This window comes from Rhinoderma darwinii, chromosome 8 (genome assembly GCF_050947455.1).
Source record: "Rhinoderma darwinii isolate aRhiDar2 chromosome 8, aRhiDar2.hap1, whole genome shotgun sequence".
NCBI lineage: Eukaryota > Metazoa > Chordata > Amphibia > Anura > Rhinodermatidae > Rhinoderma > Rhinoderma darwinii.
This window is the reverse complement of record NC_134694.1, coordinates 4,273,599-4,291,303: the sequence shown is the minus strand read 5'-3', so window position 1 is coordinate 4,291,303 and position 17,705 is coordinate 4,273,599. Positions and strand designations below refer to the sequence as shown.

General features: G+C 35.2%; 1 protein-coding gene across 1 annotated transcript in view; it reads right to left on the bottom strand.

The window, feature by feature from the left end:
- The window catches only part of NTNG2 (netrin G2), a 96,177-nt gene extending 79,221 nt beyond the window's left edge, over positions 1 to 16,956 (bottom strand). Inside the window, 2 exon segments of the mRNA XM_075834698.1 lie at positions 16,089 to 16,130; positions 16,132 to 16,956. Of these exon segments, the coding sequence (XP_075690813.1) occupies positions 16,089 to 16,130; positions 16,132 to 16,302 (213 nt within the window). The 5' untranslated portion in view covers positions 16,303 to 16,956.
- Between the last annotated feature and the right edge of the window lie 749 nt (positions 16,957 to 17,705).

Below are 17,705 nucleotides of genomic sequence, written 5' to 3'. Positions count from 1 at the left end.
TTATAGTAGTTATATTCTTGTATATAGGAGGCAGTATTATAGTAGTTATAATCTTGTATATAGTGGGTAGTATTATAGTAGTTATAATCTTGTATATAGGAGGCAGTATTATACTAGTTATATTCTTGTATATAGGGGCAGTATTATAGTAGTTATATTCTTGTATATAGGGGAGCAGTATTATAGTAGTTCTATTCTTGTATATAGGAGCAGTATTAGGGCGGGTTCACACATGGCGGAATTTCACTTAAATTCCGCTGCGGACACTCCGCAGCGTTAATCCGCAGCGGAGCCGTTTCTCCATTGACTTTCACTTTAATTTAGCAGTGTTCGTTTACACGATGCGTACAATTCCGCTGCGGAGCATAGGCTGCGGAGCGGAATTTGGTGTCCGCAGCATGCTCTGTCTGTTGCGGAGCAGTGGCGGACTGGTTGCGGACTCATGGCGGAATTTCTCCATTGACTTCAATGGAGAGTCAAAATTCCGCAATGAAGTCCGCAGATCTTATGTGTGCTGCGGAGCGTATTGTTTTTACTACCATGACATTTCTTCATTCTGGCTGGACCTATGTATTTCTAGGTCTACAGCCAGACTGAGGAAGTCAATGGGGCTCCCGTAATGACGGGAGCGTTGCTAGGAGACGTCTGTAAATAGTCACTGTCCAGGGTGCTGAAAGAGTTACGCGATCGGCAGTAACTGTTTCTGCACCCGGGACAGTGACTACCGATCTCAATATACATGTATCTGTAAAAAAACATATAAGTTCATACTTACCGAGAACTCCCTGCGTCTGTCTCCAGTCCAGCCTCCCAGGATGACGTTTCATTCTAAGTGACGGCTGCAGCCAATCACAGGCCAAGCACAGGCTGCAGCGGTCACATGGACTGGAGCGTCATCCAGGGAGGTCGGGCTGGATGCCGAAAGAGGGACGCGTCACCAAGACAACGGCCGGTAAGTATGAATTTCTTTGACTTTCACTAGGGAAAGTGCTGTCCCTTCTCTCTATCCTGCACTGAATAGGGAGAAGGGAAGCACTTTTCCTGCAGTCCGCAGCGGCCAGTCCGCATCAATTTTCTGCACATTTTGTGCAGATCCGCAGCCGTAATCCGCAACCCGGATTAGGTGCGGCATTGATGCGGACAGTTGCGGAGGAATTCCGCCATGTGTGGTCATGCCCTTATAGTAGTTATATTCTTGTATATAGGAGCAGTATTATAGTAGTTATATTCTTGTATATAGGGGGCAGTATTATAGTAGTTATATTCTTGTATATAGGGGGCAGTATTATAGTAGTTATAGTCTTGTATATAGGAGCAGTATTATAGTAGTTATATTCTTGTATATAGGAGCAGTATTATAGTAGTTATATTCTTGTATATAGGGGGCAGTATTATAGTAGTTATATTCCTGTATATAGGGGCAATATTATAGTAGTTATACTCTTATATGTAGGAGCAGTATTATAGTAGTTATATTCTTGTATATAGGGGCAGTATTATAGTAGTTATATTCTTGTATATAGGAGCAGTATTATAGTAGTTATATTCCTGTATATAGGAGCAGTATTATAGTAGTTATATTCTTGTATATAGGAGCAGTATTATAGTAGTTATATTCTTGTATATAGGGGCAGTATTATAGTAGTTATATTCTTGTATATAGGGGCAGTATTATAGTAGTTATATTCTTGTATATAGGAGCAGTATTATAGTAGTTATATTCTTGTATATAGGAGCAGTATTATAGTAGTTCTATTCTTGTATATAGGAGCAGTATTATAGTAGTTATATTCTTGTATATAGGAGCAGTATTATAGTAGTTATATTCTTGTATATAGGGGGCAGTATTATAGTAGTTATATTCTTGTATATAGGGGGCAGTATTATAGTAGTTATAGTCTTGTATATAGGGGCAGTATTATAGTAGTTATATTCTTGTATATAGGAGCAGTATTATAGTAGTTATATTCTTGTATATAGGGGGCAGTATTATAGTAGTTATATTCCTGTATATAGGGGCAATATTATAGTAGTTATACTCTTATATGTAGGAGCAGTATTATAGTAGTTATATTCTTGTATATAGGGGCAGTATTATAGTAGTTATATTCTTGTATATAGGAGCAGTATTATAGTAGTTATATTCTTGTATATAGGAGCAGTATTATAGTAGTTATATTCTTGTATATAGGAGCAGTATTATAGTAGTTATATTCTTGTATATAGGGGCAGTATTATAGTAGTTATATTCTTGTATATAGGGGCAGTATTATAGTAGTTATATTCTTGTATATAGGAGCAGTATTATAGTAGTTATATTCTTGTATATAGGAGCAGTATTATAGTAGTTATATTCTTGTATATAGAGGCAGTATTATAGTAGTTATATTCTTGTATATAGGGGCAGTATTATAGTAGTTCTATTCTTGTATATAGGGGGCAGTATTATAGTAGTTATATTCTTGTACATAGGGGCAGTATTATAGCAGTTATATTCTTGTATATAGGGGGCAGTATACTAGTAGTTATATTCTTGTATATAGGGAGCAGTATTATAGTAGTTATATTCTTGTATATAGGGGCAGTATTATAGTAGTTATATTCTTGTATATAGGGGCAGTATTATAGTAGTTATATTCTTGTATATAGGGGCAGTATTATAGTAGTTATATTCTTGTATATAGGGGCAGTATTATAGTAGTTATATTCTTATATATAGGGGCCGTATTATAGTAGTTATATTCTTGTATATAGGGGCAGTATTATAGTAGTTATATTCTTGTATATAGGAGCAGTACTATAGTAGTTATATTCTTGTATATAGGAGCAGTATTATAGTAGATATATTCTTGTATATAGGAGCAGTATTATAGTAGTTATATTCTTGTATATAGGAGCAGTATTATAGTAGTTATATTCTTGTATATAGGGGGTAGTATTATAGTAGTTATATTCTTGCATATAGGGGCAGTATTATAATAGTTATATTCTTGTATATAGGGGCAGTATTATAATAGTTATATTGATGTATATAGGGGGCAGTATTATAGTAGTTATATTCTTGTATATAGGGGGCAGTATTATAGTAGTTATATTCTTGTACATAGGGGCAGTATTATAGTAGTTATATTCTTGAATATAGAGGCAGTATTATAGTAGTTATATTGTTGTATATAGGAGCAGTATTATAGTAGTTATATTCTTGTATATAGGGGCAGTATTATAGTAGTTATATTGTTGTATATAGGAGCAGTATTATAGTAGTTATATTGTTGTATATAGGAGCAGTATTATAGTAGTTATATTGTTGTATATATAGGAGCAGTATTATAGTAGTTATATTCTTGTATATACGGGGCAGTATTATAGTAGTTATATTCTTGTATATACGGGGCAGTATTATAGTAGTTATATTCTTGTATATAGGAGCAGTATTATAGTAGTTATATTCTTGTATATAGGGGGCAGTATTATAGTAGTTATATTCCTGTATATAGGGGGCAGTATTATAGCAGTTATATTCTTGTATATAGGGCAGTATTATAGTAGTTATATTCTTGTATATAGGGCAGTATTATAGTAGTTATATTCTTGTATATAGGGGGCAGTATTATAGTAGTTATATTCTTGTATATAGGGGCAGTATTATAGTAGTTATATTCTTGTATATAGGAGCAGTGTTATAGTAGTTATATTCTTGTATATAGGGGGCAGTATTATAGTAGTTATATTCTTGTATATAGGAGCAGTATTATAGTAGTTATATTCTTGTATATAGGGGCAGTATTATAGTAGTTATATTCTTGTATATAGGGGCAGTATTATAGTAGTTATATTCTTGTATATAGGGGCAGTATTATAGTAGTTATATTCTTATATATTGGGGCAGTATTATAGTAGTTATATTCTTGTATATAGGGGGCAGTATTATAGTAGTTATATTCTTGTATATAGGGGGCAGTATTATAGTAGTTATATTCTTGTATATAGGAGCAGCATTATAGTAGTTATATTCTTGTCTATAGGGGCAGTATAAGGGCGGGTTCACACATAGCGGAATTTCACTTAAATTCCGCTGCGGACACTCCGCAGCGTTAATCCGCAGCGGAGCCGTTTCTCCATTGACTTTCACTTTAATTTAGCAGTGTTCGTTTACACGATGCGTACAATTCCGCTGCGGAGCATAGGCTGCGGAGCGGAATTTGGTGTCCGCAGCATGCTCTGTCTGTTGCGGAGCAGTGGCGGACTGGTTGCGGACTCATGGCGGAATTTCTCCATTGACTTCAATGGAGAGTCAAAATTCCGCAATGAAGTCCGCAGATCTTATGTGTGCTGCGGAGCGTATTGTTTTTACTACCATGACATTTCTTCATTCTGGCTGGACCTATGTATTTCTAGGTCTACAGCCAGACTGAGGAAGTCAATGGGGCTCCCGTAATGACGGGAGCGTTGCTAGGAGACGTCTGTAAATAGTCACTGTCCAGGGTGCTGAAAGAGTTAAGCGATCGGCAGTAACTGTTTCTGCACCCGGGACAGTGACTACCGATCTCAATATACATGTATCTGTAAAAAAACATATAAGTTCATACTTACCGAGAACTCCCTGCGTCTGTCTCCAGTCCGGCCTCCCAGGATGACGTTTCAGTGTAAGTGACGGCTGCAGCCAATCACAGGCCAAGCACAGGCTGCAGCGGTCACATGGACTGGCGCGTCATCCAGGGAGGTCGGGCTGGATGCCGAAAGAGGGACGCGTCACCAAGACAACGGCCGGTAAGTATGAAATTCGTTTACTTTCACTAGGGAAAGTGCTGTCCCTTCTCTCTATCCTGCACTGAATAGGGAGAAGAGAAGCACTTTTCCTGCAGTCCGCAGCGGCCAGTCCGCATCAATTTTCTGCACATTTTGTGCAGATCCGCTGCAGAATCTGCAACGCAGATTCTGTGCGGCATTGATGCGGACAGTTGCGGAGGAATTCCGCCATGTGTGGTCATGCCCATATAGTAGTTATATTCTTGTATATAGTGACAGTATTATAGTAGTTATATTCTTGTATATAGGGACAGTATTATAGTAGTTATATTCTTTTATATAGGGCAGTATTATAGTAGTTATATTCTTGTATATAGGAGCAGTATTATAGTAGTTATATTCTTGTATATAGGGGCAGTATTACAGTAGTTATATTCTTGTATATAGGGGCAGTATTATAGTAGTTATATTCTTGTATATAGGGGCAGTATTATAGTAGATATATTCTTATATATAGGGGCAGTATTATAGTAGTTATATTCTTGTATATAGGGGCAGTATTATAGTAGTTATATTCTTGTATATAGGAGCAGTACTATAGTAGTTATATTCTTGTATATAGGAGCAGTATTATAGTAGATATATTCTTGTATATAGGAGCAGTATTATAGTAGTTATATTCTTGTATATAGGAGCAGTATTATAGTAGTTATATTGTTGTATATAGGGGGTAGTATTATAGTAGTTATATTGTTGTATATATAGGAGCAGTATTATAGTAGTTATATTCTTGTATATACGGGGCAGTATTATAGTAGTTATATTCTTGTATATACGGGGCAGTATTATAGTAGTTATATTCTTGTATATAGGGGGCAGTATTATAGTAGTTATATTCTTGTATATAGGGGGCAGTATTATAGTAGTTATATTCTTGTATATAGGGGGCAGTATTATAGTAGTTATATTCTTGTATATAGGGGGGCAGTATTATAGTAGTTATATTCTTGTATATAGGAGCAGTATTATAGTAGTTATATTCTTGTATATAGGGTCAGTATTATAGTAGTTATATTCCTGTATATAGGGGGCAGTTTTATAGCAGTTATATTCTTGTATATAGGGCAGTATTATAGTAGTTATATTCTTGTATATAGGGCAGTATTATAGTAGTTATATTCTTGTATATAGGGGGCAGTATTATAGTAGTTATATTCTTGTATATAGGGGCAGTATTATAGTAGTTATATTCTTGTATATAGGAGCAGTGTTATAGTAGTTATATTCTTGTATATAGGGGGCAGTATTATAGTAGTTATATTCTTGTATATAGGAGCAGTATTATAGTAGTTATATTCTTGTATATAGGGGCAGTATTATAGTAGTTATATTCTTGTATATAGGGGCAGTATTATAGTAGTTATATTCTTGTATATAGGAGGCAGTATTATAGTAGTTATATTCTTGTATATAGGAGCAGTATTATAGTAGTTATATTTTTGTATATAGGAGCAGTATTATTGTAGTTATATTCTTGTATATAGGAGCAGTATTATGGTAGTTATATTCTTGTATATAGGAGCAGTATTATAGTAGTTATATTCTTGTATATAGGGACAGTATTATAGTAGTTATATTCTTGTATATAGGGGGCAGTATTATAGTAGTTATATTCTTGTATATAGTGGGTAGTATTATAGTAGTTATATTCTTGTATATAGGGGCAGTATTATAGTAGTTATATTCTTATATATTGGGGCAGTATTATAGTAGTTATATTCTTGTATATAGGGGGCAGTATTATAGTAGTTATATTCTTGTATATAGGGGGCAGTATTATAGTAGTTATATTCTTGTATATAGGAGCAGCATTATAGTAGTTATATTCTTGTCTATAGGGGCAGTATAAGGGCGGGTTCACACATAGCGGAATTTCACTTAAATTCCGCTGCGGACACTCCGCAGCGTTAATCCGCAGCGGAGCCGTTTCTCCATTGACTTTCACTTTAATTTAGCAGTGTTCGTTTACACGATGCGTACAATTCCGCTGCGGAGCATAGGCTGCGGAGCGGAATTTGGTGTCCGCAGCATGCTCTGTCTGTTGCGGAGCAGTGGCGGACTGGTTGCGGACTCATGGCGGAATTTCTCCATTGACTTCAATGGAGAGTCAAAATTCCGCAATGAAGTCCGCAGATCTTATGTGTGCTGCGGAGCGTATTGTTTTTACTACCATGACATTTCTTCATTCTGGCTGGACCTATGTATTTCTAGGTCTACAGCCAGACTGAGGAAGTCAATGGGGCTCCCGTAATGACGGGAGCGTTGCTAGGAGACGTCTGTAAATAGTCACTGTCCAGGGTGCTGAAAGAGTTACGCGATCGGCAGTAACTGTTTCTGCACCCGGGACAGTGACTACCGATCTCAATATACATGTATCTGGAAAAAAACATATAAGTTCATACTTACCGAGAACTCCCTGCGTCTGTCTCCAGTCCGGCCTCCCAGGATGACGTTTCAGTGTAAGTGACGGCTGCAGCCAATCACAGGCCAAGCACAGGCTGCAGCGGTCACATGGACTGGCGCGTCATCCAGGGAGGTCGGGCTGGATGCCGAAAGAGGGACGCGTCACCAAGACAATGGCCGGTAAGTATGAAATTCGTTTACTTTCACTAGGGAAAGTGCTGTCCCTTCTCTCTATCCTGCACTGAATAGGGAGAAGAGAAGCACTTTTCCTGCAGTCCGCAGCGGCCAGTCCGCATCAATTTTCTGCACATTTTGTGCAGATCCGCTGCAGAATCTGCAACGCAGATTCTGTGCGGCATTGATGCGGACAGTTGCGGAGGAATTCCGCCATGTGTGGTCATGCCCATATAGTAGTTATATTCTTGTATATAGTGACAGTATTATAGTAGTTATATTCTTGTATATAGGGACAGTATTATAGTAGTTATATTCTTTTATATAGGGCAGTATTATAGTAGTTATATTCTTGTATATAGGAGCAGTATTATAGTAGTTATATTCTTGTATATAGGAGGCAGTATTATAGTAGTTATATTCTTGTATATAGGGGCAGTATTACAGTAGTTATATTCTTGTATATAGAGGCAGTATTATAGTAGTTATATTCTTGTATATAGGGGCAGTATTATAGTAGTTATATTCTTGTATATAGGGGCAGTATTACAGTAGTTATATTCTTGTATATAGGGGCAGTATTATAGTAGTTATATTCTTGTATATAGGGGCAGTATTATAGTAGATATATTCTTATATATAGGGGCAGTATTATAGTAGTTATATTCTTGTATATAGGGGCAGTATTATAGTAGTTATATTCTTGTATATAGGAGCAGTACTATAGTAGTTATATTCTTGTATATAGGAGCAGTATTATAGTAGATATATTCTTGTATATAGGAGCAGTATTATAGTAGTTATATTCTTGTATATAGGAGCAGTATTATAGTAGTTATATTGTTGTATATAGGGGGTAGTATTATAGTAGTTATATTGTTGTATATATAGGAGCAGTATTATAGTAGTTATATTCTTGTATATACGGGGCAGTATTATAGTAGTTATATTCTTGTATATACGGGGCAGTATTATAGTAGTTATATTCTTGTATATAGGGGGCAGTATTATAGTAGTTATATTCTTGTATATAGGGGGCAGTATTATAGTAGTTATATTCTTGTATATAGGGGGCAGTATTATAGTAGTTATATTCTTGTATATAGGGGGGCAGTATTATAGTAGTTATATTCTTGTATATAGGAGCAGTATTATAGTAGTTATATTCTTGTATATAGGGTCAGTATTATAGTAGTTATATTCCTGTATATAGGGGGCAGTTTTATAGCAGTTATATTCTTGTATATAGGGCAGTATTATAGTAGTTATATTCTTGTATATAGGGCAGTATTATAGTAGTTATATTCTTGTATATAGGGGGCAGTATTATAGTAGTTATATTCTTGTATATAGGGGCAGTATTATAGTAGTTATATTCTTGTATATAGGAGCAGTGTTATAGTAGTTATATTCTTGTATATAGGGGGCAGTATTATAGTAGTTATATTCTTGTATATAGGAGCAGTATTATAGTAGTTATATTCTTGTATATAGGGGCAGTATTATAGTAGTTATATTCTTGTATATAGGGGCAGTATTATAGTAGTTATATTCTTGTATATAGGAGGCAGTATTATAGTAGTTATATTCTTGTATATAGGAGCAGTATTATAGTAGTTATATTTTTGTATATAGGAGCAGTATTATTGTAGTTATATTCTTGTATATAGGAGCAGTATTATAGTAGTTATATTCTTGTATATAGGAGCAGTATTATAGTAGTTATATTCTTGTATATAGGGACAGTATTATAGTAGTTATATTCTTGTATATAGGGGGCAGTATTATAGTAGTTATATTCTTGTATATAGTGGGTAGTATTATAGTAGTTATATTCTTGTATATAGGGGCAGTATTATAGTAGTTATATTCTTATATATTGGGGCAGTATTATAGTAGTTATATTCTTGTATATAGGGGGCAGTATTATAGTAGTTATATTCTTGTATATAGGGGGCAGTATTATAGTAGTTATATTCTTGTATATAGGAGCAGCATTATAGTAGTTATATTCTTGTCTATAGGGGCAGTATAAGGGCGGGTTCACACATAGCGGAATTTCACTTAAATTCCGCTGCGGACACTCCGCAGCGTTAATCCGCAGCGGAGCCGTTTCTCCATTGACTTTCACTTTAATTTAGCAGTGTTCGTTTACACGATGCGTACAATTCCGCTGCGGAGCATAGGCTGCGGAGCGGAATTTGGTGTCCGCAGCATGCTCTGTCTGTTGCGGAGCAGTGGCGGACTGGTTGCGGACTCATGGCGGAATTTCTCCATTGACTTCAATGGAGAGTCAAAATTCCGCAATGAAGTCCGCAGATCTTATGTGTGCTGCGGAGCGTATTGTTTTTACTACCATGACATTTCTTCATTCTGGCTGGACCTATGTATTTCTAGGTCTACAGCCAGACTGAGGAAGTCAATGGGGCTCCCGTAATGACGGGAGCGTTGCTAGGAGACGTCTGTAAATAGTCACTGTCCAGGGTGCTGAAAGAGTTACGCGATCGGCAGTAACTGTTTCTGCACCCGGGACAGTGACTACCGATCTCAATATACATGTATCTGGAAAAAAACATATAAGTTCATACTTACCGAGAACTCCCTGCGTCTGTCTCCAGTCCGGCCTCCCAGGATGACGTTTCAGTGTAAGTGACGGCTGCAGCCAATCACAGGCCAAGCACAGGCTGCAGCGGTCACATGGACTGGCGCGTCATCCAGGGAGGTCGGGCTGGATGCCGAAAGAGGGACGCGTCACCAAGACAACGGCCGGTAAGTATGAAATTCGTTTACTTTCACTAGGGAAAGTGCTGTCCCTTCTCTCTATCCTGCACTGAATAGGGAGAAGAGAAGCACTTTTCCTGCAGTCCGCAGCGGCCAGTCCGCATCAATTTTCTGCACATTTTGTGCAGATCCGCTGCAGAATCTGCAACGCAGATTCTGTGCGGCATTGATGCGGACAGTTGCGGAGGAATTCCGCCATGTGTGGTCATGCCCATATAGTAGTTATATTCTTGTATATAGTGACAGTATTATAGTAGTTATATTCTTGTATATAGGGACAGTATTATAGTAGTTATATTCTTTTATATAGGGCAGTATTATAGTAGTTATATTCTTGTATATAGGAGCAGTATTATAGTAGTTATATTCTTGTATATAGGAGGCAGTATTATAGTAGTTATATTCTTGTATATAGGGGCAGTATTACAGTAGTTATATTCTTGTATATAGAGGCAGTATTATAGTAGTTATATTCTTGTATATAGGGGCAGTATTATAGTAGTTATATTCTTGTATATAGGAGGCAGTATTATAGTAGTTATATTCTTGTATATAGGGGCAGTATTATAGTAGTTATATTCTTGTATATAGGGGCAGTATTATAGTAGTTATATTCTTGTATATAGGAGCAGTATTATAGTAGTTATATTCTTGTATATAGGAGCAGTATTATAGTAGTTATATTCTTGTATATAGGAGCAGTATTATAGTAGTTATATTCTTGTATATAGGAGCAGTATTATAGTAGTTATATTCTTGTATATAGGGGCAGTATTATAGTAGTTATATTCTTGTATATAGAGGACAGTATTATAGTAGTTATATTCTTGTATATAGGGGGCAGTATTATAGTAGTTATATTGTTGTATATAGGAGCAGTATTATAGTAGTTATATTATTGTATATAGGGGCAGTATTATAGTAGTTATATTGTTGTATATAGGAGCAGTTTTATAGTAGTTATATTCTTGTATATAGGGGGCAGTATTATAGTAGTTATATTCTTGTATATAGGAGGCAGTATTATAGTAGTTATATTCTTGTATATAGGAGGCAGTATTATAGTAGTTATATTCTTGTATATAGGGCAGTGTTATAGTAGTTATATTCTTGTATATAGGAGCAGTATTATATAGTTATATTCTTGTATATAGGAGCAGTATTATAGTAGTTATATTCTTGTATATAGGAGCAGTATTATAGTAGTTATATTCTTGTATATAGAGGCAGTATTATAGTAGTTATATTCTTGTATATAGGGGGCAGGTATTATAGTAGTTATATTCTTGTATATTGGGGGTAGTATTATAGTAATTATATTGTATATAGGGGACAGTATTATAGTAGTTATATTCTTGTATATAAGGGGCAGTATTATAGTAGTTATATTCTTGTATATAGGAGCAGTATTATAGTAGTTATATTCTTGTATATAGGGGCAGTATTATAGTAGTTATATTCTTGTATATAGAGGACAGTATTTTAGTAGTTATATTCTTGTATATAGGGGCAGTATTATAGTAGTTATATGTTGTATATAGGAGCAGTATATAGTAGTTATATTATTGTATATAGGGGCAGTATTATAGGAGGTAATTTGTATGTATATAGGAGCGGTATTATAGTAGTTATATTCTTGTATATAGGGGGCAGTATTATAGTAGTTATATTCTTGTATATAGGAGGCAGTATTATAGTAGTTATATTCTTGTATATAGGAGGCAGTATATAGTAGTTATATTCTTGTATATAGGAGCAGTATTATAGTAGTTATATTCTTGTATATAGGAGCAGTATTATAGTAGTTATATTCTTGTATATAGGAGCAGTATTATAGTAGTTATATTCTTGTATATAGAGGCAGTATTATAGTAGTTATATTCTTGTATATAGGGGGCAGTATTATAGTAGTTATATTCTTGCATATTGGGGGTAGTATTATAGTAATTATATTGTATATAGGGGACAGTATTATAGTAGTTATATTCTTGTATATAGGGCAGTATTATAGTAGTTATATTCTTGTATATAGGAGCAGTATTATAGTAGTTATATTCTTGTATATAGGGGGCAGTATTATAGTAGTTATATTCTTGTATATAGGGGGCAGTATTATAGTAGTTATATTCTTGTATATTGGGGGTAGTATTATAGTAATTATATTGTATATAGGGGACAGTTTTATAGTAGTTATATTCTTGTATATAGGGCAGTATTATAGTAGTTATATTCTTGTATATAGGAGCAGTATTATAGTAGTTATATTCTTGTATATAGGGGCAGTATTATAGTAGTTATATTATTGTATATAGGGGCAGTATTATAGTAGTTATATTGTTGTATATAGGAGCAGTTTTATAGTAGTTATATTCTTGTATATAGGGGGCAGTATTATAGTAGTTATACTCTTGTATATAGGAGGCAGTATTATAGTAGTTATATTCTTGTATATAGGAGGCAGTATTATAGTAGTTATATTCTTGTATAAAGGGCAGTGTTATAGTAGTTATATTCTTGTATATAGGAGCAGTAATATAGTAGTATATTCTTGTATATAGGAGCAGTATTATAGTAGTTATATTCTTGTATATAGAGGCAGTATTATAGTAGTTATATTCTTGTATATAGGGGGCAGTATTATAGTAGTTATATTCTTGTATATTGGGGGTAGTATTATAGTAATTATATTGTATATAGGGGACAGTATTATAGTAGTTATATTCTTGTATATAGGGGCAGTATTATAGTAGTTATATTCTTGTATATAGGGGCAGTATTATAGTAGTTATATTCTTGTATATAGAGGACAGTATTATAGTAGTTATATTCTTGTATATAGGGCAGTATTATAGTAGTTATATTGTTGTATATAGGAGCAGTATTATAGTAGTTATATTATTGTATATAGGGGCAGTATTATAGTAGTTATATTGTTGTATATAGGAGCAGTTTTATAGTAGTTATATTCTTGTATATAGGGGGCAGTATTATAGTAGTTGTATTCTTGTATATAGGGTCAGTATTATAGTAGTTATATTCTTGTATATAGGAGCGGTATTATAGTAGTTATATTCTTGTATATAGGGGGCAGTATTATAGTAGTTATATTCTTGTATATAGGAGGCAGTATTATAGTAGTTATATTCTTGTATATAGGAGGCAGTATTATAGTAGTTATATTCTTGTATATAGGAGCAGTATTATAGTAGTTATATTCTTGTATATAGGAGCAGTATTATAGTAGTTATATTCTTGTATATAGGAGCAGTATTATAGTAGTTATATTCTTGTATATAGAGGCAGTATTATAGTAGTTATATTCTTGTATATAGGGGGCAGTATTATAGTAGTTATATTCTTGTATATTGGGGGTAGTATTATAGTAATTATATTGTATATAGGGGACAGTATTATAGTAGTTATATTCTTGTATATAGGGGCAGTATTATAGTAGTTATATTCTTGTATATAGGAGCAGTATTATAGTAGTTATATTCTTGTATATAGGGGGCAGTATTATAGTAGTTATATTCTTGTATATAGGGGGCAGTATTATAGTAGTTATATTCTTGTATATTGGGGGTAGTATTATAGTAATTATATTGTATATAGGGGGACAGTTTTATAGTAGTTATATTCTTGTATATAGGGGCAGTATTATAGTAGTTATATTCTTGTATATAGGAGCAGTATTATAGTAGTTATATTCTTGTATATAGGGGGCAGTATTATAGTAGTTATTTCTTGTATATAGGGGCAGTATTATAGTAGTTATATTCTTGCATATAGGGGGCAGTATTATAGTAGTTATATTCTTGTATATAGGGTGCAGTATTATAGTAGTTATATTCTTGTATATAGGGAGCAGTATTATAGTAGTTATATTCTTGTATATAGGGGGCAGTATTATAGTAGTTATATTCTTGTATATAGGAGCAGTATTATAGTAGTTATATTCTTGTATATATGAGCAGTATTATAGTAGTTATATTCTTGTATATAGGGTGCAGTATTATAGTAGTTATATTCTTGTATATAGAGGCAGTATTATAGTAGTTATATTCTTGTATATAGGAGCAGTATTATAGTAGTTATATTCTTGTATATAGGAGCAGTATTATAGTGGTTATATTCTTGTATATAGGAGCAGTATTATAGTAGTTATATTCTTGTATATAGGTGCAGTATTATAGTAGTTATATTCTTGTATATAGGGGCAGTATTATAGTAGTTATATTCTTGTATATAGGGCAGTATTATAGTAGTTATATTCTTGTATATAGGAGCAGTATTATAGTAGTTATATTCTTGTATATAGGTGCAGTATTATAGTGGTTTATTTCTTGTATATAGGAGCAGTATTATAGTAGTTATATTCTTGTATATAGGTGCAGTATTATAGTGGTTATATTCTTGTATATAGGAGCAGTATTATAGTAGTTATATTCTTGTCTATAGGGGCAGTATTATAGTAGTTATATTCTTGTATATAGGGGGCAGTATTATAGTAGTTATATTCTTGTATATAGGGGGCAGTATTATAGTAGTTATATTCTTTGTATATAGAGGCAGTATTATAGTAGTTATATTCTTGTATATAGGAGCAGTATTATAGTAGTTATATTCTTGTATATAGGAGCAGTATTATAGTAGTTATATTCTTGTATATATAGGGGCAGTATTATAGTAGTTATATTCTTGTATATAGGGCAGTATTATAGTAGTTATATTCTTGTATATAGGGGCAGTATTATAGTAGTTATATTCTTGTATATAGGGGCAGTATTATAATAGTTATATTCTTGTATATAGGAGGCAGTATTATAGTAGTTATATTCTTGTATATAGAGGCAGTATTATAGTAGTTATATTCTTGTATATAGGAGTAATTGATGTTAATATCAGTAGTGACTGGACTCGCCCTTTATGTAATGTTTATGATGCTCACCTACATACACTACTCACATAGACATTTTACCATTCTCCATGTATCACTCATATGCAGAGAAAATATAATAAAAAGAAATAGAAGGAAATTCTGAGGATGTGTCTTTTTCTTTTCCGGAGCAGTGGCCCCAGGATAGTGGTCCAGGCCTTGTGCTCATTCATAAACTACCATCGGCCCTAAGTGCATTATTGATTGAAAGAGTCAGAAATGCCTACAAAGTAGGAAAAGGGTAGTGATGTCTAAAAGCTTATGCGGGATGAGCGCTGGATACAGAGAGACTTCTGAGAGGACCTTGCAGCAAACACATCAATATTTCATCACGGAAAATAAAAATCAGCTCATTTGAAAGACAGATTATTGAAGAGGAATACTGATCACCGGGATAATTGTGGAATGCTCACGCTGGCTGGACTCAATATGTCACAGCCTGATAGGAACAGGATTTTCTTTGTCTGCAAATTCTATTTCCGAATTTTTTTAGGTTCAAATTGCAATACATTTTCAGATCATACTAAGAAATTATCAGGGTGGGGGCAGGAAAAATCTAATTTGGGCCTCTTGCTGGTGGTTGTGTACTTGCCGCACAGAGAGGAAGTTTATTGTATAGCAGAGAGAACTTACGTCTAGTTACATATACTAAATTGACATCACCTAGACAGCAAGACAATTAGTTGCTTGGAAACCTGAAGTAAAACACCCTGCAGAATACACTGTAGTAGGATTAACAAGAATTAAAAATTTAAAAAAATCTAGAAATTAAATAACACATAGTTTGGGGGCGCTGTTGCATTAATGTCTATGGACAATATTGTCCATTTAGTGGTGGAATGTGGTACTGCAAGTAAAAAAAATATCCATAAAATAAGACATTTGGGGGTCGGTTGAGGACGTAGTCTATTAATGGATTTGGAAACACTGCATTACTCTAAATTATGAGAATTGAACGTAGTATTTTTCATATGTCAGTACTTACATGTGTGCAGAAGTACTCCGCCGGATCACCACAGGTAATTTCCAGGAGGATCCACCTTAATTATCGCATACTTTTTCATCACCATGGGATTTGGTTGACAGGCATAATATTCCCAGGAAGGGCCATCATCAGATGTCACCCAGGATTTACAGATGTCATAATGTCCCAATGCCATAAGAAGGCAGTGCAAGACGAAGACAGCCAAAGGCAGCATGGCAGCTGGAACGGACTGTGTGTCCTCCTGGAACGGAGTTGACCAAGAGACGTTGAGGGGAAACTTTAGGGGGCTTATCTGCTACTGTCAGGATCAGCATGGAAACACCTCATTGGCTGTTAATCGGGTGCTATTGGGCTTTTCAGCTATGGATGAATAGTCATGTGTTGTACATTCAATGATCTGGAGACAGAAGAGAACATCTAGAAGACGTTCTACGTGATGCATAGATATTTCCCAACTATCTGGGTCTCTTTGTCTCTGCATTGACTCATAGAGGTGTTAGGCAACACTTAGAAAGTCAATTCTGAGAACAGACCAGGACAAGGAGATGGAGTCATTGTAGTCTTCACAGTCCTACCAGGTGGACATCTTCTCATCTTCAGGCTAGAGGGTCCACATGAAGGGTCGAATGAACCTCCTTACTCCTTGGTTCTTCTCCAAAAATTCTTGGGTTGCCAAACAAGATTTATACGTCCAAGACTGGTTATGTAAGAACCTTAAAATCCAGGACAACTAAACCCAAGACCATGTAGGTGGCATCTAGTGAGGTTGGATCCGAACCTTTACCATGTAGGTGGGCATCTAGTGAAGTTGGAACCGAACCTTGACCATGTAGGTGGTATCTGCTCAGGTTGAACGAACCTTGACCATGTAGGTGTATCTGCTCAGGTTGGAACCGAAACCTTGACCATGTAGGTGGTTTCTGCTCAGGTTGGAACCGGAACCTTGACCATGTAGGTGGTATCTGCTCAGGTTGGAACCGAACCTTGACCATGTAGGTGGTTTCTGCTCAGGTTGGAACCGAACCTTGACCATGTAGGTGGTATCTGCTCAGGTTGGAACCGAACCTTGACCATGTAGGTGGTATCTGCTCAGGTTGGAACCAAACCTTGACCATGTAGGTGGTATCTGCTCAGGTTGGAACCGAATCTTGACCATATAGGTGGTATCTGCTTAGGTTGGAACCGAATCTTGACCATATAGGTGGTATCTGCTTAGGTTGGAACCGACCTTGACCATGTAGGTGGTTTCTGCTCAGGTTGGAACCGAACCTTGACCATGTAGGTGGTATCTGCTCAGGTTGGAACCGAATCTTGACCATGTAGGTGGTATCTGCTCAGGTTGGAACCGACCTTGACCATGCAGTCAGAGAACGTTGCTGTCTTCTTGCAGAGACATCAGTTCATCTCAAGTCCAGGAACCGAGGGATGTTATCAACCAGCAGCGCCTGCAAGAATATAGCGGACATGTTTACATGGGGAAAAAACATAACAACGTGCTTTGGAACTCAGTCTTCAGCTACTCTATCTGCCAACCACATCCACACAACAGATGCTTTGTCTTTTCTATGGAGACATCGCTTTCCTTGCAGAATAATTGCAGTTATTTCATAACACAGG